The sequence below is a fragment of the Pseudoliparis swirei genome, chromosome 9, assembly GCF_029220125.1.
Source record: "Pseudoliparis swirei isolate HS2019 ecotype Mariana Trench chromosome 9, NWPU_hadal_v1, whole genome shotgun sequence".
Taxonomy (NCBI): Eukaryota; Metazoa; Chordata; class Actinopteri; order Perciformes; family Liparidae; genus Pseudoliparis; species Pseudoliparis swirei.
In genome coordinates, this window is record NC_079396.1 from 9,753,490 (window position 1) to 9,775,776 (window position 22,287).

The 22,287-nt window shown below is 40.7% G+C and overlaps 2 protein-coding genes across 2 annotated transcripts; both read right to left on the reverse strand.

The window, feature by feature from the left end:
• Positions 1 to 413: 413 nt before the first annotated feature.
• Positions 414 to 4,548, reverse strand: LOC130199758 (taste receptor type 1 member 2). The gene is made up of 6 exons (XM_056423498.1): positions 4,370 to 4,548; positions 3,817 to 4,114; positions 2,936 to 3,661; positions 2,415 to 2,621; positions 2,044 to 2,164; positions 414 to 1,342 (listed from the first exon to the last, which is right to left on the reverse strand). Exons 1-6 carry the CDS (start codon positions 4,546 to 4,548, stop codon positions 414 to 416), a joined length of 2,460 nt encoding a protein of 819 aa, XP_056279473.1.
• A 5,670-nt stretch (positions 4,549 to 10,218) lies between these two features.
• On the reverse strand, positions 10,219 to 21,915 carry LOC130199947 (taste receptor type 1 member 1-like). Its single transcript, XM_056423816.1, has 8 exons — positions 21,794 to 21,915; positions 21,173 to 21,470; positions 20,251 to 20,976; positions 19,890 to 20,093; positions 19,531 to 19,651; positions 17,631 to 17,909; positions 15,457 to 15,483; positions 10,219 to 10,457 (listed from the first exon to the last, which is right to left on the reverse strand). Exons 1-8 carry the CDS (start codon positions 21,913 to 21,915, stop codon positions 10,219 to 10,221), a joined length of 2,016 nt encoding a protein of 671 aa, XP_056279791.1.
• Positions 21,916 to 22,287: the final 372 nt, after the last annotated feature.

Here is a 22,287-nt window from a genome sequence, read left to right on the forward strand (position 1 = left end):
TCACCTGTGAAGATACTCAAATGTGTCGGTAAAATGAAGAATTAATTCAACATTTTAGGAAAGATGTTTTTTCATGTTCTTGCGGGAAATTAGATGAGAAAGTTGATACCGCTCTCCATATAAGAATAGTATTAATCTCCTAATCTAACTGAATCCAGGGACATGTTGCCCACTAGCTCCGAAAAAACTCTTGCCACAAAAATCCAAAGTGGTTCTTCCTCATTTCAAGGCTTTTTTATTCATATAGTTCTCAAAACAAGAATAAACAATGCAAACAAGCGTAAAGTATTAGTTTACAACTCTTGTAAAAAACTGAGAGAAAGAGATTATAAATGTACTCTTAAAGGCTAAAGTATTGATAGAAGAACAAAGGCACATCTGCTTTTCTGTCTGTAGAGATTTACTGGAAGCTGTTACTGGCTCATGGTTTTGGTATATTTCTGAATGAGACCTTGGAAGTACTCATTGGTATTTCTGTGGGGTTGAAAAATGATGATGTAGCATTTTGGGAGGAAATACCACAACAGAAAGGAGTAGAGACTGGAGAGTACTGCCAGGGCGTTGAGTGTTTGGATGTACTTGCCATGGTAAAGTAAGTACTCAGTGGCAAAGAGGACCCAGGTGAGGATCAGCAGGAGCAGGCAGAAGGTTATTGCTTTGGCTTCATTGTAATTTTTAGGAAGGTCTTTTCCCATGTAGGAGAAAATAAAGCAAAGAGAGCACAACAATAAAAGTAAAATCACAGGACCGGAGAAGGCGTTGAGATTAATATCACAACCAAGTATGATTTTGTCTGGGTACTCGAGTGTTTCATTGTAGGGCTTGGGAGGGCCAAAAATATAACCAAAAAGAAGTAGGAGTGCCTGAGCAACAAATGCCACAGTGATGAGCAGCCATTGTCCGTGATATTTCATCCACCAGCTGTGGAGCATGGGGAACTTGGCGGCCATTTTGAAAACGCAAACAATCTGAAACGAGCGCACCACAAAACATGCGAGACAAACCGTGTAAAACAAGAGAAACGGTAAGAACCTTAAGATGCAGGAGGAAGTGGTCGGCTTACCAAAGTAAAAGAACACACTGAGACTACACAGACTGAGGCAGCTAAAGATGAGGAAGCACATCGGTCCCCCGGCAGACCTGACAACAGGCGTGTTGAAGTTGATGGCAAAGAGAGCGGACATGGCGAGTGTGAGGCCCACCAAGACCCCAGCTGCCACCATGATCATCATCGCCGCGCTGTCTGTGAACGGGACGTACTCCACCAGCCGCAGAGCACATGACGTACTTCCTGGTTCAGACCATTCCGTTTCCTTACAGCTGATGCACTTGTAGGGATCCTCTGTTCAACATGAGAGAAGGATAGATTTACAATAAAGTTAAGATTACGGTTGACATAAAATATGAGATGGCTGAGGTCGTTACACTTTTTTTATACGTTTACCTACAATAATGTAGGGATCCTCTGTTAAAGCCAAGGATGTTGCATGATGGTACACAGACTGTAGCTTTTTAGTCTTCTAACCATGGGACTACAGATGAAAAATAGCCTCTTGGCTAACTCTGGCACATTTACTGCAATGTTTTTATCAATGTGCACTGTCCCTTATTAAATAAACCATTAAAAAAAATAAAAAAAAACAATCAACACCCTTTAACATCACATGTCATCATTCACCCATTCACATTACACCGCACGCACAGCCTGCAGGAGCAATTTGATGTGTCTTCACCAAGGACACATCGACACGGACGAGCGGAGCTGGGGATCAAACTGACGATCCTCTGATTGAAGGATGGACCGACCGGCTACCTGCTCTAGCACTGAGGCACAGTCACCCCAAGATAAAAGGACATAGTCCATGTGATCCATGAGGTATTCGTTTAGTTATTAGATGTAATTTCATTGGTCAGAGGAGTGGAGATCAGATCCTATATAGATATGTCCAACTAACACAATTATACACCATCAGCTATGGGGACAAACATGCTGAAATGAACTCTAATCAAGGCCACTGTTTTGACTCATTTTCTTCCTCTCACCTGTGATGTTGATGTAAGTTTCCTTCTTACAGATGTGACAATTAAAGCAGCATTTGTGGATTCCATCTTGTTTTTTTGCAAATCCGACATCACATTCTGGGGAACACAGAGAAGTAGGCACCTGGACACAACCATTTTACACAAGGAGAGAAAAGAGAATACTGTGAGTTATGGAGGTAAATCAAAAAAAGGGGAGTGACCGTCAACAACAGTATTTACAACTTTTACATTTCTCAACAGTATTTGTTCAACATCCTGGCACTGAACCACCACGCCCTGCTTATTTCCTTGATCACCCACTGGCATTGTTGTTAACAAACTGTTTTGCATACACATGCACACACCCATGTAATAAGAATAATTTGACTTACTTCTCCTTTTGTGTACCACTGAATGTTGGCGTCGTCGATATGAAAATGAACCGATGGTTGAAATCTATAGTAGCCAATGTCCTCTACATCACCACTGTGGTTCCAGAAAACTATAGAATAGGAGCCGAACTGGGGGTCACCATTCCCATAAAAGTGGATACGTTGATTTAAAAGTGTAAAGTTTGACTTCTTCAGCTCTGCTAGAACCTGATGTGGGTACATAAAGTTAAAATGACCATCACTTGATTTGATTTCACACTGATCAAATACGTTGTTAACATGCTTCTGTGAAGGGAGACATTCCTGTGTGATGCTTTTTCTTATTCAAATTTATTTGGTACCTTGTAGACTATTCCTGTCCCTCAAATGTCTTGCTAGGCAACTGTAAATATACTTTGATGATGTTAAGTTTTATATATATGATGACAAAACACAAGTGGCCAATATTTTTAATTATGACAGACTTCCATCATTCTACTCGTTAACGCTGTTATATAAATGTGAAAAAGTACAACACTTACCATATATGGGTGCACTGTAATATTGCCATTACATTGATCAACTCCACATTGCAAGGTATTGTGTAAGGCATGAGCGATGGCATACACAGCAGAATAAACAGGAAAATTAAAAGATGGGTCCACGGTGAGGATTTCTTCTGGAGTCAAGCTGCTGCAGTTGCAACCTTGATTACAAAACACATTTTGTTTTGCATTTTTACAACGTGTCTTTTTTCTGGAAGAATAAATAAAATCACTGAAACCAGGTATTGTCACCACTGGCTGAGATACTCCAAGGACAGTTCCAATATTGTTGATTCCTTTCTCTTTGTGAAGCCTCTTGTTTAAGGACCAGTTGTCCCCAGCTATCCACACTTTGTTGGTGACATTTAGTTTGATTGCTGATCTAATGACATCTTCAGCAGTCATTTTTGGAGTAAAAACAACAATGATGTGTATCCTCTGTGCCTCTATCTGTTTGAACAATAGTGAGTAATTTGTTTGGGCATTGAGTACTGCAGTGTATGCCAGGCAAATCTCCGTATCTCTAATCCTCTTGATGAACACATCTCGTCCGTCTTCACCAAAAATGTCATCACTATGAAGAAAAGCAACCCAGCGCCAGTTGAAGTGTTGCACAATTTGAACAATCACGTCAATCATGTTTTTATTGGAGTGCACTGTTCGGAGGAAAGAGGGAAACTTTTCTTTATCGCCGAGGGCAGAGAAAGAGGCTCCATAACTGACCTGATAAAGAGGTGATAGAGAAATTGTCATCACTTTCAGCAACATTACAGTCTCAAATGTAACAATATTGAAAAAGTTTTAAAATGTTAATAACTTTGTTTAAATTACTGATTTCATAGGGGAATTTTTTGAAACACAATAGTTGGAAAACGTACCATAGGAATGAGATCCATCATGAACAGTGGGGCTACCGTCAGGACCTGAGTGCTTGAAAAGGGGCCGACCAACGCGATCACCTTGGACACGCTCTTGGGTTCTTTGCTCCAAGGCTGGATCATGCCATCGACTGAGAGGAGTTTAAAAATGCCTGGAAAATTGTGTGTATCTGAGCAGTGGTCAAATATATCATAGCCCAGAGATACATTTGGAAGGAGGCTTGTGGAGTTATTGATTTCCTCGACTGAGAATCTCATCAACTGAAACTTCCGATAACTTGACAGAACCAAGGGTCGACTGAGAACAGAGAAGTGACAACAGGAAAATAGGATTAACGTTCAGTTAACATTATTAGTCTTCAGAACTTTGTCCAGATATGGAAACTATGAAAGTACTGAAGTAAGATTTAATGTGACTTTGATAATTATTGGATTAAGTTGAGGGAGTCGCCCTGACCCAGCATTCAAAGTTAATATCTTAAATGTGACTTTAGGAGTTTGTCATAAATTTAAATTTGACCAGTTATTTATCCAGATATATTATGAAACTCACCTGGAGCAGTCCATGGCTTCGGGTCTGTCATGATACGTGGTGTCACTATGATGAATATCAAAAACTCCACCCAACATATAATCTCCATCCAGCTGAAAGTCTGAGGCTGGGAAAGTGCATTGAGTCAAGGCATGTAGAAAAAGTCCCAGGAGACACAGAGAAGCAAGAACACGTTTCATTGTTGTCATTACTTTTTTAGCAGTCTGATGTGTACCCTCAACCTTTTATGAAACAATGTGATGCTCATAACCACAGACCACAGATGTTTATTTCCATGCACTTGGAAATGCATGACATCAGATGTCATAAATGAATACCTGTAATTGGTTGGCAAAGAATACACAAATCAGTATGCAAAGATAGCTGCACAGACTCGGCGATGATTACTCAGAGTTGAACAGCATTACGATCAAGTAAATTGAATTGAAATGAATAAAATGGTGCTACTTGATCCTTGAGCCAAGATGACACGTGTACCATTTACAGTGCCACACAAGGTGTGTAAACCTTCCAGAATGTTCCGTATTTCTGCATAAATGTGATCAGATCCAGATTAAAATCCCAAAACTATAAAGAGGGCACGACAAATAATACAAAAATAATCATATTAATCATTTAGCAACATTGTAGTTTGGTTAGGTGGCCCCTGCCCTGTTGAAAGACTATAAAGGGCCATTTACCCAATATGATAGTAACATGGACAGAGTTGTAGCATCCCATCAATATTACAAACGCTTCCCTCATCAGCACACTTGTACAGACAGGTGCTGTCATCATAGGATCCCAGCTATAGACATATAGACAGGGTGTTAAACAGTTTGAACCCAGGGCCAATATCAATGGTTCCACGACGTGGTCTTGTTTGCACATTAAAGCGTGAGAGGTGGATAAAGAACGTTAGCTTAACTAGACCGGTCCCCTTTGTTTAGAAGGGAATCTAGTATTCACGCAGATCTAAACCCAGTCTACAGCAAATGGCCGGGTCAAATGGGATGTGGTTAAAATAAGTTATATAAGACCATCTGAACAAGAATCTTGCAGCACACACATATTGCTGCTATGTGAAGATACACGCTACTGGTGTCACAGTTGACCCTATATCAGCACTGTTGTGGTTGTGAGCGCTGTTAGTTGAACCGCTATCTGCCAACGTTTCGGCTCAGTTCCCTCCACGTTAGCTCGTGAAGTCGGAGAGCTGTTTGTTTGAGTCTGGTCCGCTGTGACGTCCTCCAGACAGCTTTCACCATGGAGTCCCTTTACGGAGGTTGGAGGGAAGCAGCATTTCCAAGATGCGGCCCATACTGTGCCGTGTCCAGACATGGTCTCTGTGAGATAAGATCATTCTTGCCCCGTTTAGGAGGATCCTTACATTGTCCGTCCCGCTTTTGATTTCACCTTGTCAAACCTCTTCTTGACCTCTAGCTCACAGGCCCAGTACTTAAGACGACACATAATTATGCATAAACGTGTGAAAGGCAGGCACGGTTTCATGCAAACTGTCACTGTAAGGCTCTGTTCTGTGTATCCTCTGTCTACTCTGTGTCTCCTCTGTGTCTCCTTGATTGTTTAATTCCCTGCACCTGCCCTCAGCCACTCTCGTCTCGTTACTGTCTCATGTCGTACACCTGTGTTTCCCCCCCTATACATTGTGCCACTCTTTCTCTTGTCTGTTGCTGGATTGTTGTGTTTTTCCCGTCGTCCGTGCGTATTCCTGATCCTGCCTGTTTTGACCCTGCCTGCTCTGAACCCTGATTCTCTGCCTGCCCCTTTTTTGGACCTTGTTGTTTTTTTGGTAAACTTTTGTCTCATTAAAGAGCGCCTTTTGTTATTCATGTTGAGCTCTGCCTGTTTCTCTGCGCATTCAATTCAATTCAGTTTATTTGTATAGCCCAATTTCACAAATTACAAATTTGTCGAATTATCTGTACATCTACACACATAGACCTGCCCCTCCCAAAACATCGGAAAAGGAAAACTCAACCCTAACCCTTCAAAAAAAAAAAAAAAAAAAGGAGAGCAGAGGGAGAGAGGAGGAGGAGGATGGACAGATGCAGATGCAAATGATGTAATGTGTACAGAAGGAGGAGTTAATTATATACATAATATATATGAATGACAGAGTGTATGAATAGTAATAGTTATAGTAGGCATGGAGAGAGATCCATCAGATCCAGGAGGCAGATGGCGGGAGGAGGGAGAGGAGGAGTCTCAACAGGACAGTCAGTGAGTCAGTGGCAGGAGTTCCAATTTGACAGCACCATCAGGCAGATAGATGGATCTATCTGATCTCATGGGGTGACATGATGACCCCATGAGAGTCAAAAAAAAAAAGCAGACTTAGAAGTTAGTAACGTTGTGATTGAGAAATTCATCCTTAAGGAGAGGAGAGAAAGGAGAGAGGAGGTACTAATTGTCTCCTATAACGTCCCCCCGGCTATAAAGCCTAGCAGGCATATCAAGGGCTGACCAGGGCAAACAACCTTCAGCCAGCCCTATAAATAAAGGTCAGTTCAAGAGGTCTTCTCTCAACTCTTAGGTCCTAAGTCTGGGTGTCTGCCTCCGGTTCTGAGGAATTGGGCTGGTAAGAATAAAAGCTGCTTTAGCTCTGGCTCCTATTCCTACTTTTTTAAGACTCTAGGAAACTGTCCCATTTCCGATTTTAGTGGCGTGGTCGTGAGTGTGGGATAATAAAGCAATAGTGCTCTTAAGATATGATGATATGATACCAATCAACTTTGTAGGTTTTGAGAAGAATTTTTAAAGTGATTCTTGATTGATTTTACTTGGAGGCAGTGCAGAGCAGCTAGTGCAGGAGTGATGTTGATCTTTCTTTGGTTTGTGAGAGAGCAGAGCTGCAGCATTCTGGATCAACTGGGAGGACCTAAAGGAGATAGAGTAGCAACCTGCTAATAAGGAGTTAGTAATCAACATGTGAGGTAAGCAGCACGTGAACCAAATTTTTTTTGAAGATTTTTTGATGATGTGCCTGATTTTTTTTAAAAGTTGATGATGAAAGAATGTGATCAAGATGTTTTGATTGTGAATAGTTAAAGGACAAGTCGATCAAAAATATAAGCAAGATTCTTTACAGTGGTGTGTGGGAGGGGCAATTGATCTCGTAGGAATCACATCAGATAATCAGTCTCTAACAATTGCTCAGGGTGCATTAAAACGTATTAGGTTCTGAGTTTGTTTAAGAAGTTGTTTATAGGTCATGTTTTTTTTTACAGTTTAACATGCTTTTCGTTTTTTGATCGTTATTAGTTGCTCTTTCTCCTTTGTATAGAATATAAGGTTAGTGTCATGTCAATAGCAATGAAAGTAAAGTATATGGAGTGTTTAATTTTGCAATGAAGCATGTAAAAATAATTTAATGGTTTGGATTAACGTTAGTGGTTATCTCCGTGATTATTAAACGTTAGTTGTTGTCGAGGTCATCGAATAAATACAAACAAAAACCTGAATACTAAATGGAAATGACCATGGAGGATTAGTGCCGTGCCTGAAATGTCGCTCGTCATGGTCAAACAGGATGTCAGGGTCAATGGGTCAATGGTAAGCACTAAGGTCTAACAAGACCACAAGAGAGGGACAGAGAGGCTCGGTGCTGTTTCAGGTCATTTGTAATTGGTGTTTTGTGCCACCTCTATGATGATGTGTTTTCTTTCCTGATTGAAATTTCTCAAATAAACTATTATGATGTGTCTTCAAAAGCAAGGGATTTGACAAGGAAGGATCTCTTGTGGGAAAGGAGGTTAGAGGGAGGTCTGGTTCGAGCCAACTCCTCTTCAGGGGAGATGGTGGGCTTCTTCAGGAGAGGTTTAATAACAGCCACCAATTGACATTGGAGCGTGGCCTGTTAGCAGAGACTAATAACTAATATCTAAGCCAATTAAAGGCAAAGGGGGAAAAGTCTTTAAACAAGGGACCTGGTCGAAGGGTGGTCAGGACGTGAGGGAGAAAAGTAAAAGAAAAAAAATAATTGGTCACGTTTGATGCAAAAAAAACCCAAAAATACCAACCAGGGCATAGAGAAAGGGCATCTCATTTAGACAGAGGATTGAGACTTATTAGCAAGAGATTATTAATAATCTCCTAATAGTTAAAATCTTTAAAATATTAAAGAAAATCAGTTCATACCACTATTACTGTAATTTATATCGGCTCGCTTACACAGAGACTCTGTCAGCCTGGCTACTGGCTGCAGTGCTGAAGGAGAGGGGCGTTTTTTTTTTTATTTTACGGATGGAGGCTGGCTATGTTTTAAGACTTCTGGCCCAAACTAAGCGTTCTCTCTAGACTATTCTAAGGATCGGGCCTCTTCGTTTGAGATTGAGCATACATATGCGTTCAAGCTTCTTTTTAGGAGCTTTGGTCTGGGTTGCTCAGAGAGACTGGCTTCTTCCCTTCCTCACTGTCTCCTTCGTCATCTTCTTCTCTCAGGCTAGTCCTCTCAGATATTCAGACTCACTGTCCTATCAACAAGATGATCAATCTGTCACGGACTAGATCACCAGTAGAGTCCTCATATGTGGGAGGCTTTTTTCTGATCGAATCACAACTTCATCTTTTTAATTAAAAGAAGCTCACTTTTCTACTGACATATAGAGACAACTAGAAACTCAACAAATACGGAAGTACATGACTAGTAAGAAAAGAAGGGTTAAATGCTGAATGCTCAGTGTTGACAGAAAGAGGTCAGAAAAATCAATGTCAAACAATATAAAGAATGAAGTGTGTTCAGAGCCAAAGCTGTGAGTGTGAGTGGGTTTTCTGGATAGTGACAGAAGCCAATCAAACACAACAACCAGATAAATAGATCAAATGAAACCACAATATAAGCATCCCATGGAACATAAAATCTCCAACAATAATCAACAATAATATTGAATACTTGAATAAACCAAACTTGAAAAAGACAGAATCTTTGAATATGGACCTGTGTAGGTGGTACAGAATCATTGAATTGAAGGCTTTCAAATGCTTTGTAGTGTTTTTGTTGTTGGTGAAAAACTAGAACAAAGGATTTCAGTAGTGTTATAGTGTAATTTCCTTTTTAGATTAATTAATAGGCACTAACTGGCTCCAACTGGACCTCGCGATCAGTTCAGAATCAATGTGATTATCTGATATTAAATCATTCAGTAACACAGATATATTCAGAGATTTTCATATTTCATGGCTCAGCCAGGTTCATTTACAATTTGAGATGTCGAATATATTATATTATTCAAATATCATTTCACACATTTTTAGATCGCTTATTTATAGAATTTAATTTGTTTATTTTATTTTGTTGTACTACTTCTGAAATAATTGAATTTGGTTAAACTAATCTAATTATGTGGAACTCCTTATCTGCTTACTTTTGATTTAGGCAATAACTGACATGGGACGAAAGGAGAAAGTCTCTAAAAGTCAAGTCAGGGTCTGTGCTCGAATGGAAGAGAGAAGAGGTTCATGTGCAAACTGACCCGGTTCTCCTCTGAACTCATCAGTGCAGGATGTTCATATAGTGATCATTGGTCATATTCTCCTCAACATGGGCAAATCCCGTCGAAAGTCTTCCAGTTGGTCACGTTCAGATCATTCTTTCTGTGAAGTCCAAGCAAAGTTTCGCTGGTCTTCCAGTTGACTACGTCCGTCATTCGTCGCTGGGCAAGCATAGAAAGAAACGGCGGGAAATACAATTCGTCTGTCTGCAACACACCGATTCCACACAAGATTAGAGTGATGCCGAGCGTTCACGAAAGCGCGAAGCACACCGTCATTACATTAATTTAGTATTCTGCTCGCGGGCAGAGTCGGTTCTCCGCTTATGTATTACAATCGCCTGGTATCTCGCTTTATCACCGTAGCAGGGCTTCCGGGGGTGTCTCGTTCCGCCTGGCAAGGCCCCCAGACGAACGTGGTGGTGGTATAGGCTCCCGATTGCAGGCGTGTTCTCGCTCGGGTGTGATTCTGAGCGTGGAGCGGTTGAGCAGCTGTGCCGCTGGGACTGGTTCAACGGTGCGACCTGCTAAGTGTATGCGCGCTGCGGGCTTGTGCTGGCGGGCTAACACCAACGTGAACCACTGCGACCCACGGGCTGAGCCGGGAAAGGGCGGTTACCTAGCATAGCTGTAGGCAGCGCCAGCGGCTGGCCACTTCAACCTAGCAAGAACTGAGCTCCAACCTAGCAACCGCATCTAACCTACTGCATAGGGAACAACCTAGCAAATAAACTCAGATAACTATACATGAAACACACTGAGCAAGAGGAGGCAGAGGGAGAAGAGGAGAGGAGCTGGTTGAGCAGCTGGGAGCCGAGGGAGAGAGAGAGAGGAGCATTTAGCTGGGAAAATGAGCTCCTGCACCTCGCTACCTGTGACATCAGGCGTGACAGTCACTTGTTGACACAGAGACATGGGGCCTTGATCAGCGTGCAAACAATTAGAAGGTTTCTCCTTGATAGATTTCAAAAAAAAATTTTTTTACAGTGGCTTAAACTGCTCAAAGCTTTGTCACAATAACGAAAGCCATTCAAAGTGAAATTCTTTGAAGTCTAATGAAAAGTTGTAATATTGAATACAAGTTTTTCTCTTGAGATTATTTGTGGATGACAGGGAGGAAGTCCAGATGAGGTTGTAAGATCGCCCACGGCCACAAGCAAATACACCCACATTTTTTCATAAATTCAACCAGGTATCGTTGGGTTATGCTAAAATGCTACATCCTCTCTCAAATAAGCTCTGCATGACTTGAGCTTTGACCACACAGTTCCTTTGGAAAGAGATCATTTGCATGACAATGATCGATGGCTGGGCCATGAGCCAAAAGACTCACCAAAGTTTGAATTCAGCCAACCTGTTGATGCAAAGGGTGAAACTCCTTGCTCTAAGGGATGGGCCCTCATCTACGGGAGAGATATAGTTTTTCAGGTCATGTTGTGGTTAATACAAATCATAAGTTGTTTTTTGGAAGCCACATGAGGTGAGTAAATAACTTTACAATAGGTTTCGGTGAACAGATCACTTGCTAATCAACAATGTGACATTTAACTGAAAAGTTACTAGGTTTGTAAATGTAATACGCTTTTCTTTTTTTGGTCCGTTTCTGTCCATCTCAATCTTTAATTACACATTTTTCATGTTTATGCTCAAATTGCAAATGATAGTAAGAAAATAAATACTCATCTTCAAGTGCAATAGTTTAGGAGCATCTCATGACCATTTATGTATTTATAATTTAGGTAACCACTGACCCTTATGTTATAAACCGTGTCTTTCTTTGCCTGACTGACCAATACAGAAAGGTGGTCTGATGGCCACCTTCCCACATATAGTCAAGTAAAAATAAATATATAATTAAAAATAAATAAATAATTTTACAAAAATACTAAAGTACAACAATAAGCTTATATGGGGTAACATGTAGTTTGGAAAGCATAACTATAATTAGAGACCCTGTTGTGATGGGATCACATCAGTCGTAACACCAGATGGGACAAGAGGCGTCGAGTGGCCCACTTCCTGACACCCTTACTTCAGTCATCCTAGCTCGGACCACTCATCTTCAAACTCTGCCTTCAGTTTGATCTTCGTGACTGCATCATGCATGCTTGCAACATTATTGCGATGACAAAACGCGTTCACAGACGGACTAAACACACCTGCAGAAGTCGACACAACCACCTCTGTGATAATTCCTGATACAGTAGGTGTCTTCAGGACCACATTTGGCCATGAGGATTCACACACAGAATCACAAGGTGAAAAGAACTACGGCTGGTCACTTGGTAGATACAATTATTAGAATTTGTTTTAAATCACAAACCCCTAAACATACAGTACCTAGTCTTCTTGTAACTACCACTCCCTTGCATAAAGCAGGGACTTCATTAAAGGTGTATTACTGTATAATGATGACATTAGTCATTATAATAAGTAATTACAGGACTGATGCAATCAAAACATATTACATTAATTAGTGTGTGTGTATAAATAAGTACACTTTGAAAATGAAGTGGTTTGAGGGTAGAGGTTTTAATATTACTGGGACAACCCATTTCAAATGTGTACAGCATTTGGACTTGTATGAAAGAAAAAGATTTAACAGTGCAACACACATATTTAGATATAATTACATTGCATTTATATAAATGGAGCATTCATGTGTCCATGAAGATACATGTTAATACAGATATGGAGAAAAGATGGAAGCATATAAAAGAGATACGCAGCCTGACGGTATACCTAATATTTATCTCAACAGAACACTTCACACAGTGTGCCTCTTGTCCTATGAGGTTAGGTTGAGACACGACATGACAGGATAAGACATGATGTCACATGACATGACAGGATAATACATGATATGAGGGGATAAGACATGATGTCACATGATGTGACAGGACACGACGTGACAGGATATGACATGACGTGACAGCAGGCACGTGCACAGAAATTTTGGGGGGCAGGTGCTCAAACCAAAAAAAAGGGCACCCAATGCCACAAAAAGAATTCTGACAGAGTTGAAGCATAAGCAGCATTGCACTGATGATGCAATACATCCTCGACCTGCGTTTCCTCTGGGCAGCATCAGACTGCTTGCTTACATTTTCTTTATGAATAAAGATGAATTATTATATATAGCAACAGTACAAGCGTTCTGATTGGCTAATGGGTCGTCATGCCAGCCACATATTGCCCTCCTCGCTGGTCTGATACGGATCAGTTTTGCCCTCTTACGTCATTTTCAAAATGAGCGATATTGATAGACATCAACAGACATCCCTCTGAACAATACCAGAGAGGCCTTGTGATTTTTTTATCAGTCTGGCCACGCAAATACTAGACTAGCCCTGTTAAATAGAACGGAATAAGAATGCACTCTCTCTGTTCTCTCTCATTCTTCTCTCTTCACTCTCTCTCCCTCTATTCTCTAAACATAACTAACGTCAGTAAACAGCTGCAAGGCTTTGAAATCACGGATTTCGTGAGTTTTTGTTTGTTTATTTGTTTAGGAAAAGTCGGACCAGTACTTGTGACGTCATGTTTTCAGCAGCGCTAATTTTGTGGTTGATTTATCACAAAACAACGTCAGGGGACGAACACCGTCATGACCTGTGTGTCTGATGCTGCGGGTCAGAGGAGAAGGAGGTGCAGCCGTTTGGTGGCGCGAGGAGCACTGCGCAGAGGAGGAAGTGGAGGAGGAGGAGGGAGGGGGTGGGGGCACGTGAGCTCGTGAGCGCCGCGGAGCATGTCGGGGCGAAGTTCTCAGATAAATGCCCCGTCGGATATTAAAACACATTTGGGGGGACTTGATGACAGAAAGAGTAACTTTTATTCTTAAATACTGATGAATAAAAAAAGTGGCTCCAGCAAAAAGGGCACTTTTCTCATCCAGGGCAAAAGGGCTGGTGCTTGAGCACCACTAGGGCTCTATCTGTGCACGTGCCTGCGTGACAGGATAAAACACAACGTGATAAGAAGTGACAGGATACGAAATGATCAAAAACTGTTAGCTTCCTGTCCACACCTGATTCTCATCACCAGGCACTTGTGCATATTTGCATGTACTGCTCCACCCTGTGTTCAATGGCAGAACTGCATGTATACATTCCCCTTGTGTTTCCTCAAAGATAAAATAAAGCAACAACAAAAAACAATATGGCAGCAACAACTGTTATATAATTGCTTTACATCAAAATCAGTGCAGGGCTTAACTTTATGTGTATAACAGTATGAGTAACACATATCATAAGAAAAGTATGAAACAAAGAAAAAGGTGTGTTATTTGTAGCTTTTATATATCTTTAAAAAGGCTGTTGCGAACAAGTGTCTAATAGACATTATCACACCTTCATCTTATTGATGGGAAGTCATGCGATCATAGTGTAGTTTGTTTATTGCCTAATGTTATTTTTTTTTTTACTTCTGCCCGTTGTATTTACGCTTACACATTTATTTGTGAAGACTATCTTGGTGAACACAATGTGGAAGTATCACGAGGTTTTCCAGTTGTGTCTTTTTCAAGGGAACCAGGGGTGTGCTAACTTCTGGGTTGGTCATCAACAATACAGTAACCCTGCAGCACTATCATGAGCAGTGGCGGCTGGTGACATTTTTTTGGGGGGGGGCGCAGTGGTTTAAATAGCACTCAACAATGAGAAGAAGAGAGGTTTTGAGTAGAATATTGTAAAAAACAAAGCTTTATTTCAAGAACACAGCGTGCTCAACACTGTCCAACAACAACTATCAACACACTGTAACTTTGGGCATGAGAGGTTCAGAGCAGCTTTAAGGAACATTGGGTTGGGTTTCAGAGGTTTGCAAAATAAAAGAGTTTCACCCTCACATGAAAGAGGTTCAGAGCAGATGTAACTGATGTGGAACGGGCATGGAAGAAGTCGGCTCAGATGGTGGATTTTCCCAGCACTTATTTATTCTGCAGAAGACAACAGAACACACACATTTGCCTTCTGATTTGTCTCTGCACTTCCACTTCTCAGCTATAAATTCTCATCAAAAACCATGACATAAACATACAAAGGGAAAACAGAGACCCTAATAATGAAACCGCCACCAAACGTATATTTTGACAGTCTAAATGACACGACAGGCTGGACGCCGATCGTATAAAATTTCCATTACTGTATGTAACATAAACGGTTAATTTTATTAAAGAAATATATAAAAAAAAAAAAAATCGTTTTTTCAAACTCACCTCGGCAATATAAAACCATTGTGAGGGAGGAACGGAGAGGGGGCAGGAAGAACAACAGAAAGAAATTTTTCCATCCATTTTTAAATAAAAAAAAAAATAAAAAAATAAAAAAAAATAAAAAAAAAAAAAAAAAAAAAACAATTAATAAAACCACAACAAAAAAAAAAAAATATAATACAAAAAAACAAAAAAAAGAGAGTGCATTTTCTAACTTTTTGACAGACCCACACTATGTAAAGAAAAGTAAAGTAGCTCTTGGAGGAATGTGTCTGTTTTTTCAACTTTTTTGTGTGTGTTTTCGATGCCAGTTGTCTGCAAGATAACTGCGGCAAGACTAGTGCTTTAGACTTATCTGAAGCTCTGTAGATCCCTCACCCGTTGTAGTCCAGAGAGTTTCCGTCCCAGGACTTTGGAAAACAGACAGGGAAACAAAAACGAATTCCTCATGGAGCATCGACCTAACCAGCTCCGGTTAGCATATAGGCTTGAGGAGAACCTCCGGTGTACGTCCTCCCGCGGTCAGCGCTTTGCTGCAGAATTTTTTAATCTGGATGTTCGGGTCCCAACTCTTTCAGCCTCTTCTTGTCAATATCTGACCGTCGATTGAAAGGTGTTTGGTGTAGAGATACCAGAGTTTTCAGTCGCCGACGCCATACTAACATAAAGCTTCTGCTAGCTATGTTGCTCGCGTACCTCCGTGGAGCTCTGGGCAGCAGGGTTGCCAGGTCTGTGTGACACAACCAGCCCAAAACCAGCCCAATATCAGAACTCAAAATATGCCCGTGCCAAACCATATACACTGCTTTTAAAGTCCAACAGCATTGCTATCATTGCCAAATGTATTGTAATATCTACAAAGTAACAACATATGTTTAGTTTGCCAGCATTAAAAGCAGTTTTCCCTCAAGTTATTTCACCTAGGTCCTAAAATGGCCTTGTGTAATTAGATACAGTATATTATCATAAATAAAATGTGTACGTGCTGATCTGGAGTCAGTTTGGTAGGATTTGGGTATGAATAAATTATTTCATTTAAAATATGGATTTTTATTTAAAGATATTCATGTAATTTGCATGCAAAATAGGTCTACCCGAAGTCCGAACCAAGAACAACAAATTCAACCCGCGCAACACTTCAAAAGTGGCCCGATTCCGCAGGAAAACCGCGGACCTGGCAACACTGCTCTATGGGATGAGGGAACATACGGGTCTCTGATCTGCCGAATAATCCAATCGCGTGCGCACATTTATGCGCCCCAAGATTCCCGGTTTCATCCGCCAATGTGAAGCCGGTCATTGCCAAAACGACTGAAATGTTGTATCGATGCCGCACACACACGTTAGACCAGCGCCTCGAAAAAGGGGAGGGGCTTCTCTCCGTGATAATGGCGATATATTATATTTGTTCACATTAATTTAAGTGGTTGTTGACAGGGGCTTACGGTCTCCCACACACATTTAGCGCGTCAACACGGTATATTTACTATTTAAATGATTTGGCATATAATGTTTTTTGACAGGATATTTTTGTTCATTTTTTTATTTCATCTCCAAATTTTAAGAGGGGCGGCGCCCTAGCGCCCCCTGTGGACGAACCGCCACTGATCATGAGTATATTATATAAACATGCTGATGTTAGCATTTAGTTCATGTCCTAAGCACGGATGTGATGCGAACACAACATTAAGAGAGCCTATATTTTAAATGTTATTGACTCTATATTGTGATAGTTAATCTCAAGATTCTAACACCCCTGTGTAAAACAACAAAATATAAAGAATCAACCTAATTAGGGTTAAAAAAAACCATAAACAGATTTAAAATATGATATTCGACTCTAAAAAAGTAATATTATTGTGATTTCATTGAAAGAATTCAGGTCTAAAGCACATCTCCTCTTCTGCAGCAAGCTACTGTCTGATGGTATAATTCTGAATGAGACCTTGGAAGTACTCCTGTGTGTTTTTGTATGATTGAAAAATGATGATGTAGCATTTTGGGAGGAAATACCACAACAGAAAGGAGTAGAGACTGGAGAGTACTGCCAGGGCGTTGAGTGTTTGGATGTACTTGCCATGGTAAAGTAAGTACTCAGTGGCAAAGAGGACCCAGGTGAGGATCAGCAGGAGCAGGCAGAAGGTTATTGCTTTGGCTTCATTGTAATTTTTAGGAAGGTCTTTTCCCATGTAGGAGAAAATAAAGCAAAGAGAGCACAACAATAAAAGTAAAATCACAGGACCGGAGAAGGCGTTGAGATTAATATCACAACCAAGTATGATTTTGTCTGGGTACTCGAGTGTTTCATTGTAGGGCTTGGGAGGGCCAACAGTATAGCCAAAAAGAAGTAGGAGTGCCTGAGCAACAAATGCCACAGTGATGAGCAGCCATTGTCCGTGATATTTCATCCACCAGCTGTGGAGCATGGGGAACTTGGCGGCCATTTTGAAAATATAAACAATTTGAAACGAGCGCACCACAAAACATGCGAGACAAACCGTGTAAAACAAGAGAAACGGTAAGAACCTTAAGATGCAGGAGGAAGTGGTCGGCTTACCAAAGTAAAAGAACACACTGAGACTACACAGACTGAGGCAGCTAAAGATGAGGAAGCACATCGGTCCCCCGGCAGACCTGACAACAGGCGTGTTGAAGTTGATGGCAAAGAGAGCGGACATGGCGAGTGTGAGGCCCACCAAGACCCCGGCTGCCACCATGATCATCATCGCCGCGCTGTCTGTGAACGGGACGTACTCCACCAGCCGCAGAGCACATGACGTACTTCCTGGTTCAGACCATTCCGTTTCCTGACAGCTGATGCACCTGTAGGGATCCTCTGTTCAACACGAGAGATTGAAACAGAAAGAAAAGGTAGGTTCACTTTTGAGAAATCCTCTGTGGGTAAACAAATATAAAATCTGTGTCCGACATTTAATTTGTTATACTGTATGAACTAAACTGTATCCTCAAGTACATTTAGCGTGGCCATCCGTGCACCGGCACTGTGCTACAAGTGGCATGGCATTTGACCGAATGCTCATTGGCTGTTTCTGTCTGGCTTATAATGGGGATTCCCAGAACACCATTCACATATTTAACCTTCCTCCTGTGCTAGCTTTCTGTTACCATCTCTTATGTAAACGGGTCGGTTTTGACCCGTGTCTTAAATCAGCTGTAAAATACACTAACAACAATTATCTATCATCCAATTTGTTTCTCATCTCTTGGTTACCTTGTTAGGCTTCCTTATCCATGAAAATATTGGTTTTAATATTTTTGGTGTGGGCTTCTAGGCCTTTTCTTTGTCAGTATACCATATTTCAATTTTAAAAATGGTAAAATGAACCTCAAGAGAATAATTTAAATAAATAAAGGGTTGTTGTGTTCCCTGACTATTACTGAGTGGTATTAGAACACATCTATGAAATATATTTGTTTTATTTATTTTTTAATTTTAATATTATTAACTATAGTAACATTTATGGTGTTAGGGTCAATTTCGACCCATATATATTTACTTCAAGAAAAAGGCTAAAAAGTATTTTTTTCAGCAATAGAACTTGAATACAAACACAAAATAAAAAGCAGAAGAAGTCATAACACAAAATATAGATTTGCCAGGTCAAACAAACAACCAATCAAGCAAATCAAACCAATAGAAATCAATTACTAGTTTCAAAACTAATAAAAAACTAAATCAGAGTAAAGTCTCTGTGTGCAAGAACTTGCATGTGTACGTGTGTGTTTAGATGCATGTGTGGCAAAAAGTTACACTTTTAGTGTGTTCTTTGCAGAGATATTTCTTGCAGTTTGAAGCACAATGCGTGTGTCCTTCTGTCCTTACTTGGGCAGACCTCACACCTCTTTCTTTTAGAATCAGGTGGCCTGAGTCATAGCTGGTAAAGAAATTGTCACAAGTGATATTGTGACCCTGCAGTCCAGTAGTCATATCGAGGACCACATGTATTCCTTTTTCTCAGGGATGCCACTCGCAGCTTTACCTGTGTAAATCTGTAGATTCTGTAGATAACAATGCAAAATGAGAATCCCCTAAAGCTCACATGATTGGGAGAGGAGCTGGCTGTCACTGTGTTGGCTGACAGTGCACTTATGATTTCAGTTTGGGCTCTAATTATTGCTTTATAATCTTATTTTTATAACCGGGTCGAAACCGACCCTAACAGCACAAAGGTCATAATTTCAACCAGAGCATTTCATAATTTAGTGAAACAAAATGTTTTTGTTTTATTTTGTTGAAATAGAGGTTCCTGACAAAGTCAAAAAGCCTTGATGAAAATAAACAAATTTATGTGGTTCTTTCATGCATTTAAAACCTAAAACGGGTCGGTGCCGACCCTAACACAAGAGGAAGGTTAAAAGTCTAAAATGGGCTCACATCAAGACCAAAAAGACAGCACTGCTTTTTACTCATTCTCTTTCTCTGTAAAATAATGTACCTGTTTTGTTGATATAAGTTCCCTTCTCACAGATGTGACAATTGAAGCAGCATTTGTGGATTCCAATTTGATTTCTTGCAAATCCTACATCACATTCTTGGGAACACAGTGAAGTAGGCACCTGGACAAGACAATTATTTAAAGATAAGTGGGAGATAATACCATGAGGCCTGGAGGCAAACTATAGACAGGGGGCAGTATTTCCTATCTACACTGAACCGAACATCTAGAGACGTCCCCTGCAAATGACACCATGAGAAAAAACACACACACACACACACACTTGCAAAAGTGGGAAAACAAGGTATTTTAAAATCAACTTATAGCATATGAATCCGTTGTAGGGAAACACAACGTACGTTCTCCTCTGTGTACCACTGGATTTGGCTGTTGTTGATAAAATGGATCGTTGGGCGAAAATGATAAAAGCCAATCTCCTCTGCATCACCATTTTGGTTCCAGAAAACTATCGAATAGGATCCATAGTTGGGGTCACCATTCTCATCAAATGCAACACTTTGGTTTAAAAGAGTGAAGTTGGACTTCTTCAGCTCTGCGAGAACCTGATGTGGGAACACAAAGTACAGACAACTTCATTTGTTTACGATGAATATGATTAGGTGAAGATGGGCTTGTCTTTAAGAAAATATATTGGCAAGAATCAGATGGTGAGAACAAATTCAATAATTATATATATTGCCAGAATATGTGCACACTTACCATATGTGGGTATACTGTAATATTGCCATTACACCTGCCTGATTCACATTGCAAGGTATTGTGTAAGGCATGAGCGATGGCATACACAGCAGAATAAACAGGAACATTAAAAGATGGGTCCACAGCGAGGACTTCTTCTGGAGTCAAGCCGCTGCAGTTGCTAACCTGACTACAAAACACATTTTGTCTTGCATTTTTAGAATGAGTCGGTTTTTTGGAAGAATAGATGAAATCCTTAAAACCTGGAATGGTCAATTTTGGCTCAGAAACCCCAATTACAGTTCCGATATGTTTGATTCCTTTCTTCCTGCGGAGCTTCTTGTTTAAGGACCAGGCGTCCCCTGCTATCCACACCTTGTTCGTGACATTGAGTTGCATAGCGGACTCGATGAGAGCTTCGGCAGTCCATTCAGGAGCAAAAACAATGATGATACCGATCTTCTGTCTTTCTATCTGTCTGAATATTTGAGAGTGATCTGTGTATTGATTGAGGCCTTTGGTGTATGCCATGCATATATCAGTGTTGTTAATCCTCTTCATGAACAATTCCCGGCCATCATTTCCATAATCATCATCAATGTAAAGGAATGCAACCCAGCGCCAGTTGAAGTGTTGCATGATATGAACGATCACTTCTATGACGTCTTTATTGGAGTGCACTGTTCGGAGGAACGAGGGAAATTTCTGTTTTCTTGAAAAGATCGAACTAGCAGCTCCATAACTGACCTGTCAAGAGAAATGGAGAAAAAAAGTTCACAATTTCAGTGACAAATACTCAAAGGTAACGTTAAAACACATTTTGCAATCAATAGATGACACCATGTATTTTTTAACTCAGAGTTCAATTTGAAACCCGTTAAATTTTTTTTAAATGCATGTAAAACAGTTTTCTTGAATCACTTGATGTATCTGGAACACGTACCATAGGAATGAGATCCATCATGAACAGTGGGGCTATCGCCAGGGCCTGAGGGCTTGTGTAAGGGCCGACCAACGCGATCACCTTGGACACGCTCTTGGGTTCTTTGCTCCAAGGCTGGATCATGCCATCGACTGAGAGGAGTTTCAAAATGCCCGGGAAATTGTGTGCATCTGAGCAGTGGTCAAATATATCATAGCCCAGAGATACATTTGGCAGGAGGCTTGTGGAGTTATTGATTTCCTCGACTGAGAATCTCATCAACTGAAACCTCCGATAGCTTGACAGAATCAAGGGTCGACTGAGAACAGAGGGAGGAAAGTGAGATCATTTGAGAATTAGTTTCTTGATTCACTGCCTGTGCAGACATTAATCTAGAACAAGATAATAATGGAACAAGGACCAAGGTCAATAATGGAGACTTGATGTTCTTAAACTTTGAAAATAGAGCAAATGATTAAAATGTTCATGGGGAAAAAGGAACGAGTTTTATCCGCTGACCTAAAAGCTAATGCAAAACGTGAATGGGTAATCGGTGATGTGTTAACACACACCAAGGTGTCCCATTATTTTTCAGCTCAGAAAATATCCAAAACATCCTTTCAGACATATTGTAAGACTCACCTGGAGCAGTCGATTCCTTTTGGTCTGTTTTGTGCAACAGCAGAACTATCATGATGAATATCAAACAGTCCGCCCAACAGATATTCTCCTTCCAGCTGAAACTCGGAGGCTGCGTGGCGCATCGAGCCGAAGGCATGAAGAAAAGCTCCCCGGAGAAGCAGAGAAACCAACAAGAGTTTCATTGTGCTAGTTAGCCTACCGTTTACCCATCTGGTGTCAAATATGAAATGAGTCCTCAGAAATAGAGAAAAGAATACACAAATCAGTATGCAAAATCTGCCTGCAGAGCTCAGAGAGAAACGTCGTATGGAGGCAGATGTGGGGAAGCATTTCAAAACATTTGTGCTGCATTGCGTTCCCCGGAAGGCCCAGTGACCTCCAGAACTCTCAAATGGAAGAAAGGAACGTGCCTTCCTGATGTCATGAGCGAATGTAGAAAACCGCTTACAACATAAAACATTTGGTATCGAGAAAGTATGTTCTTGGACTTCGGC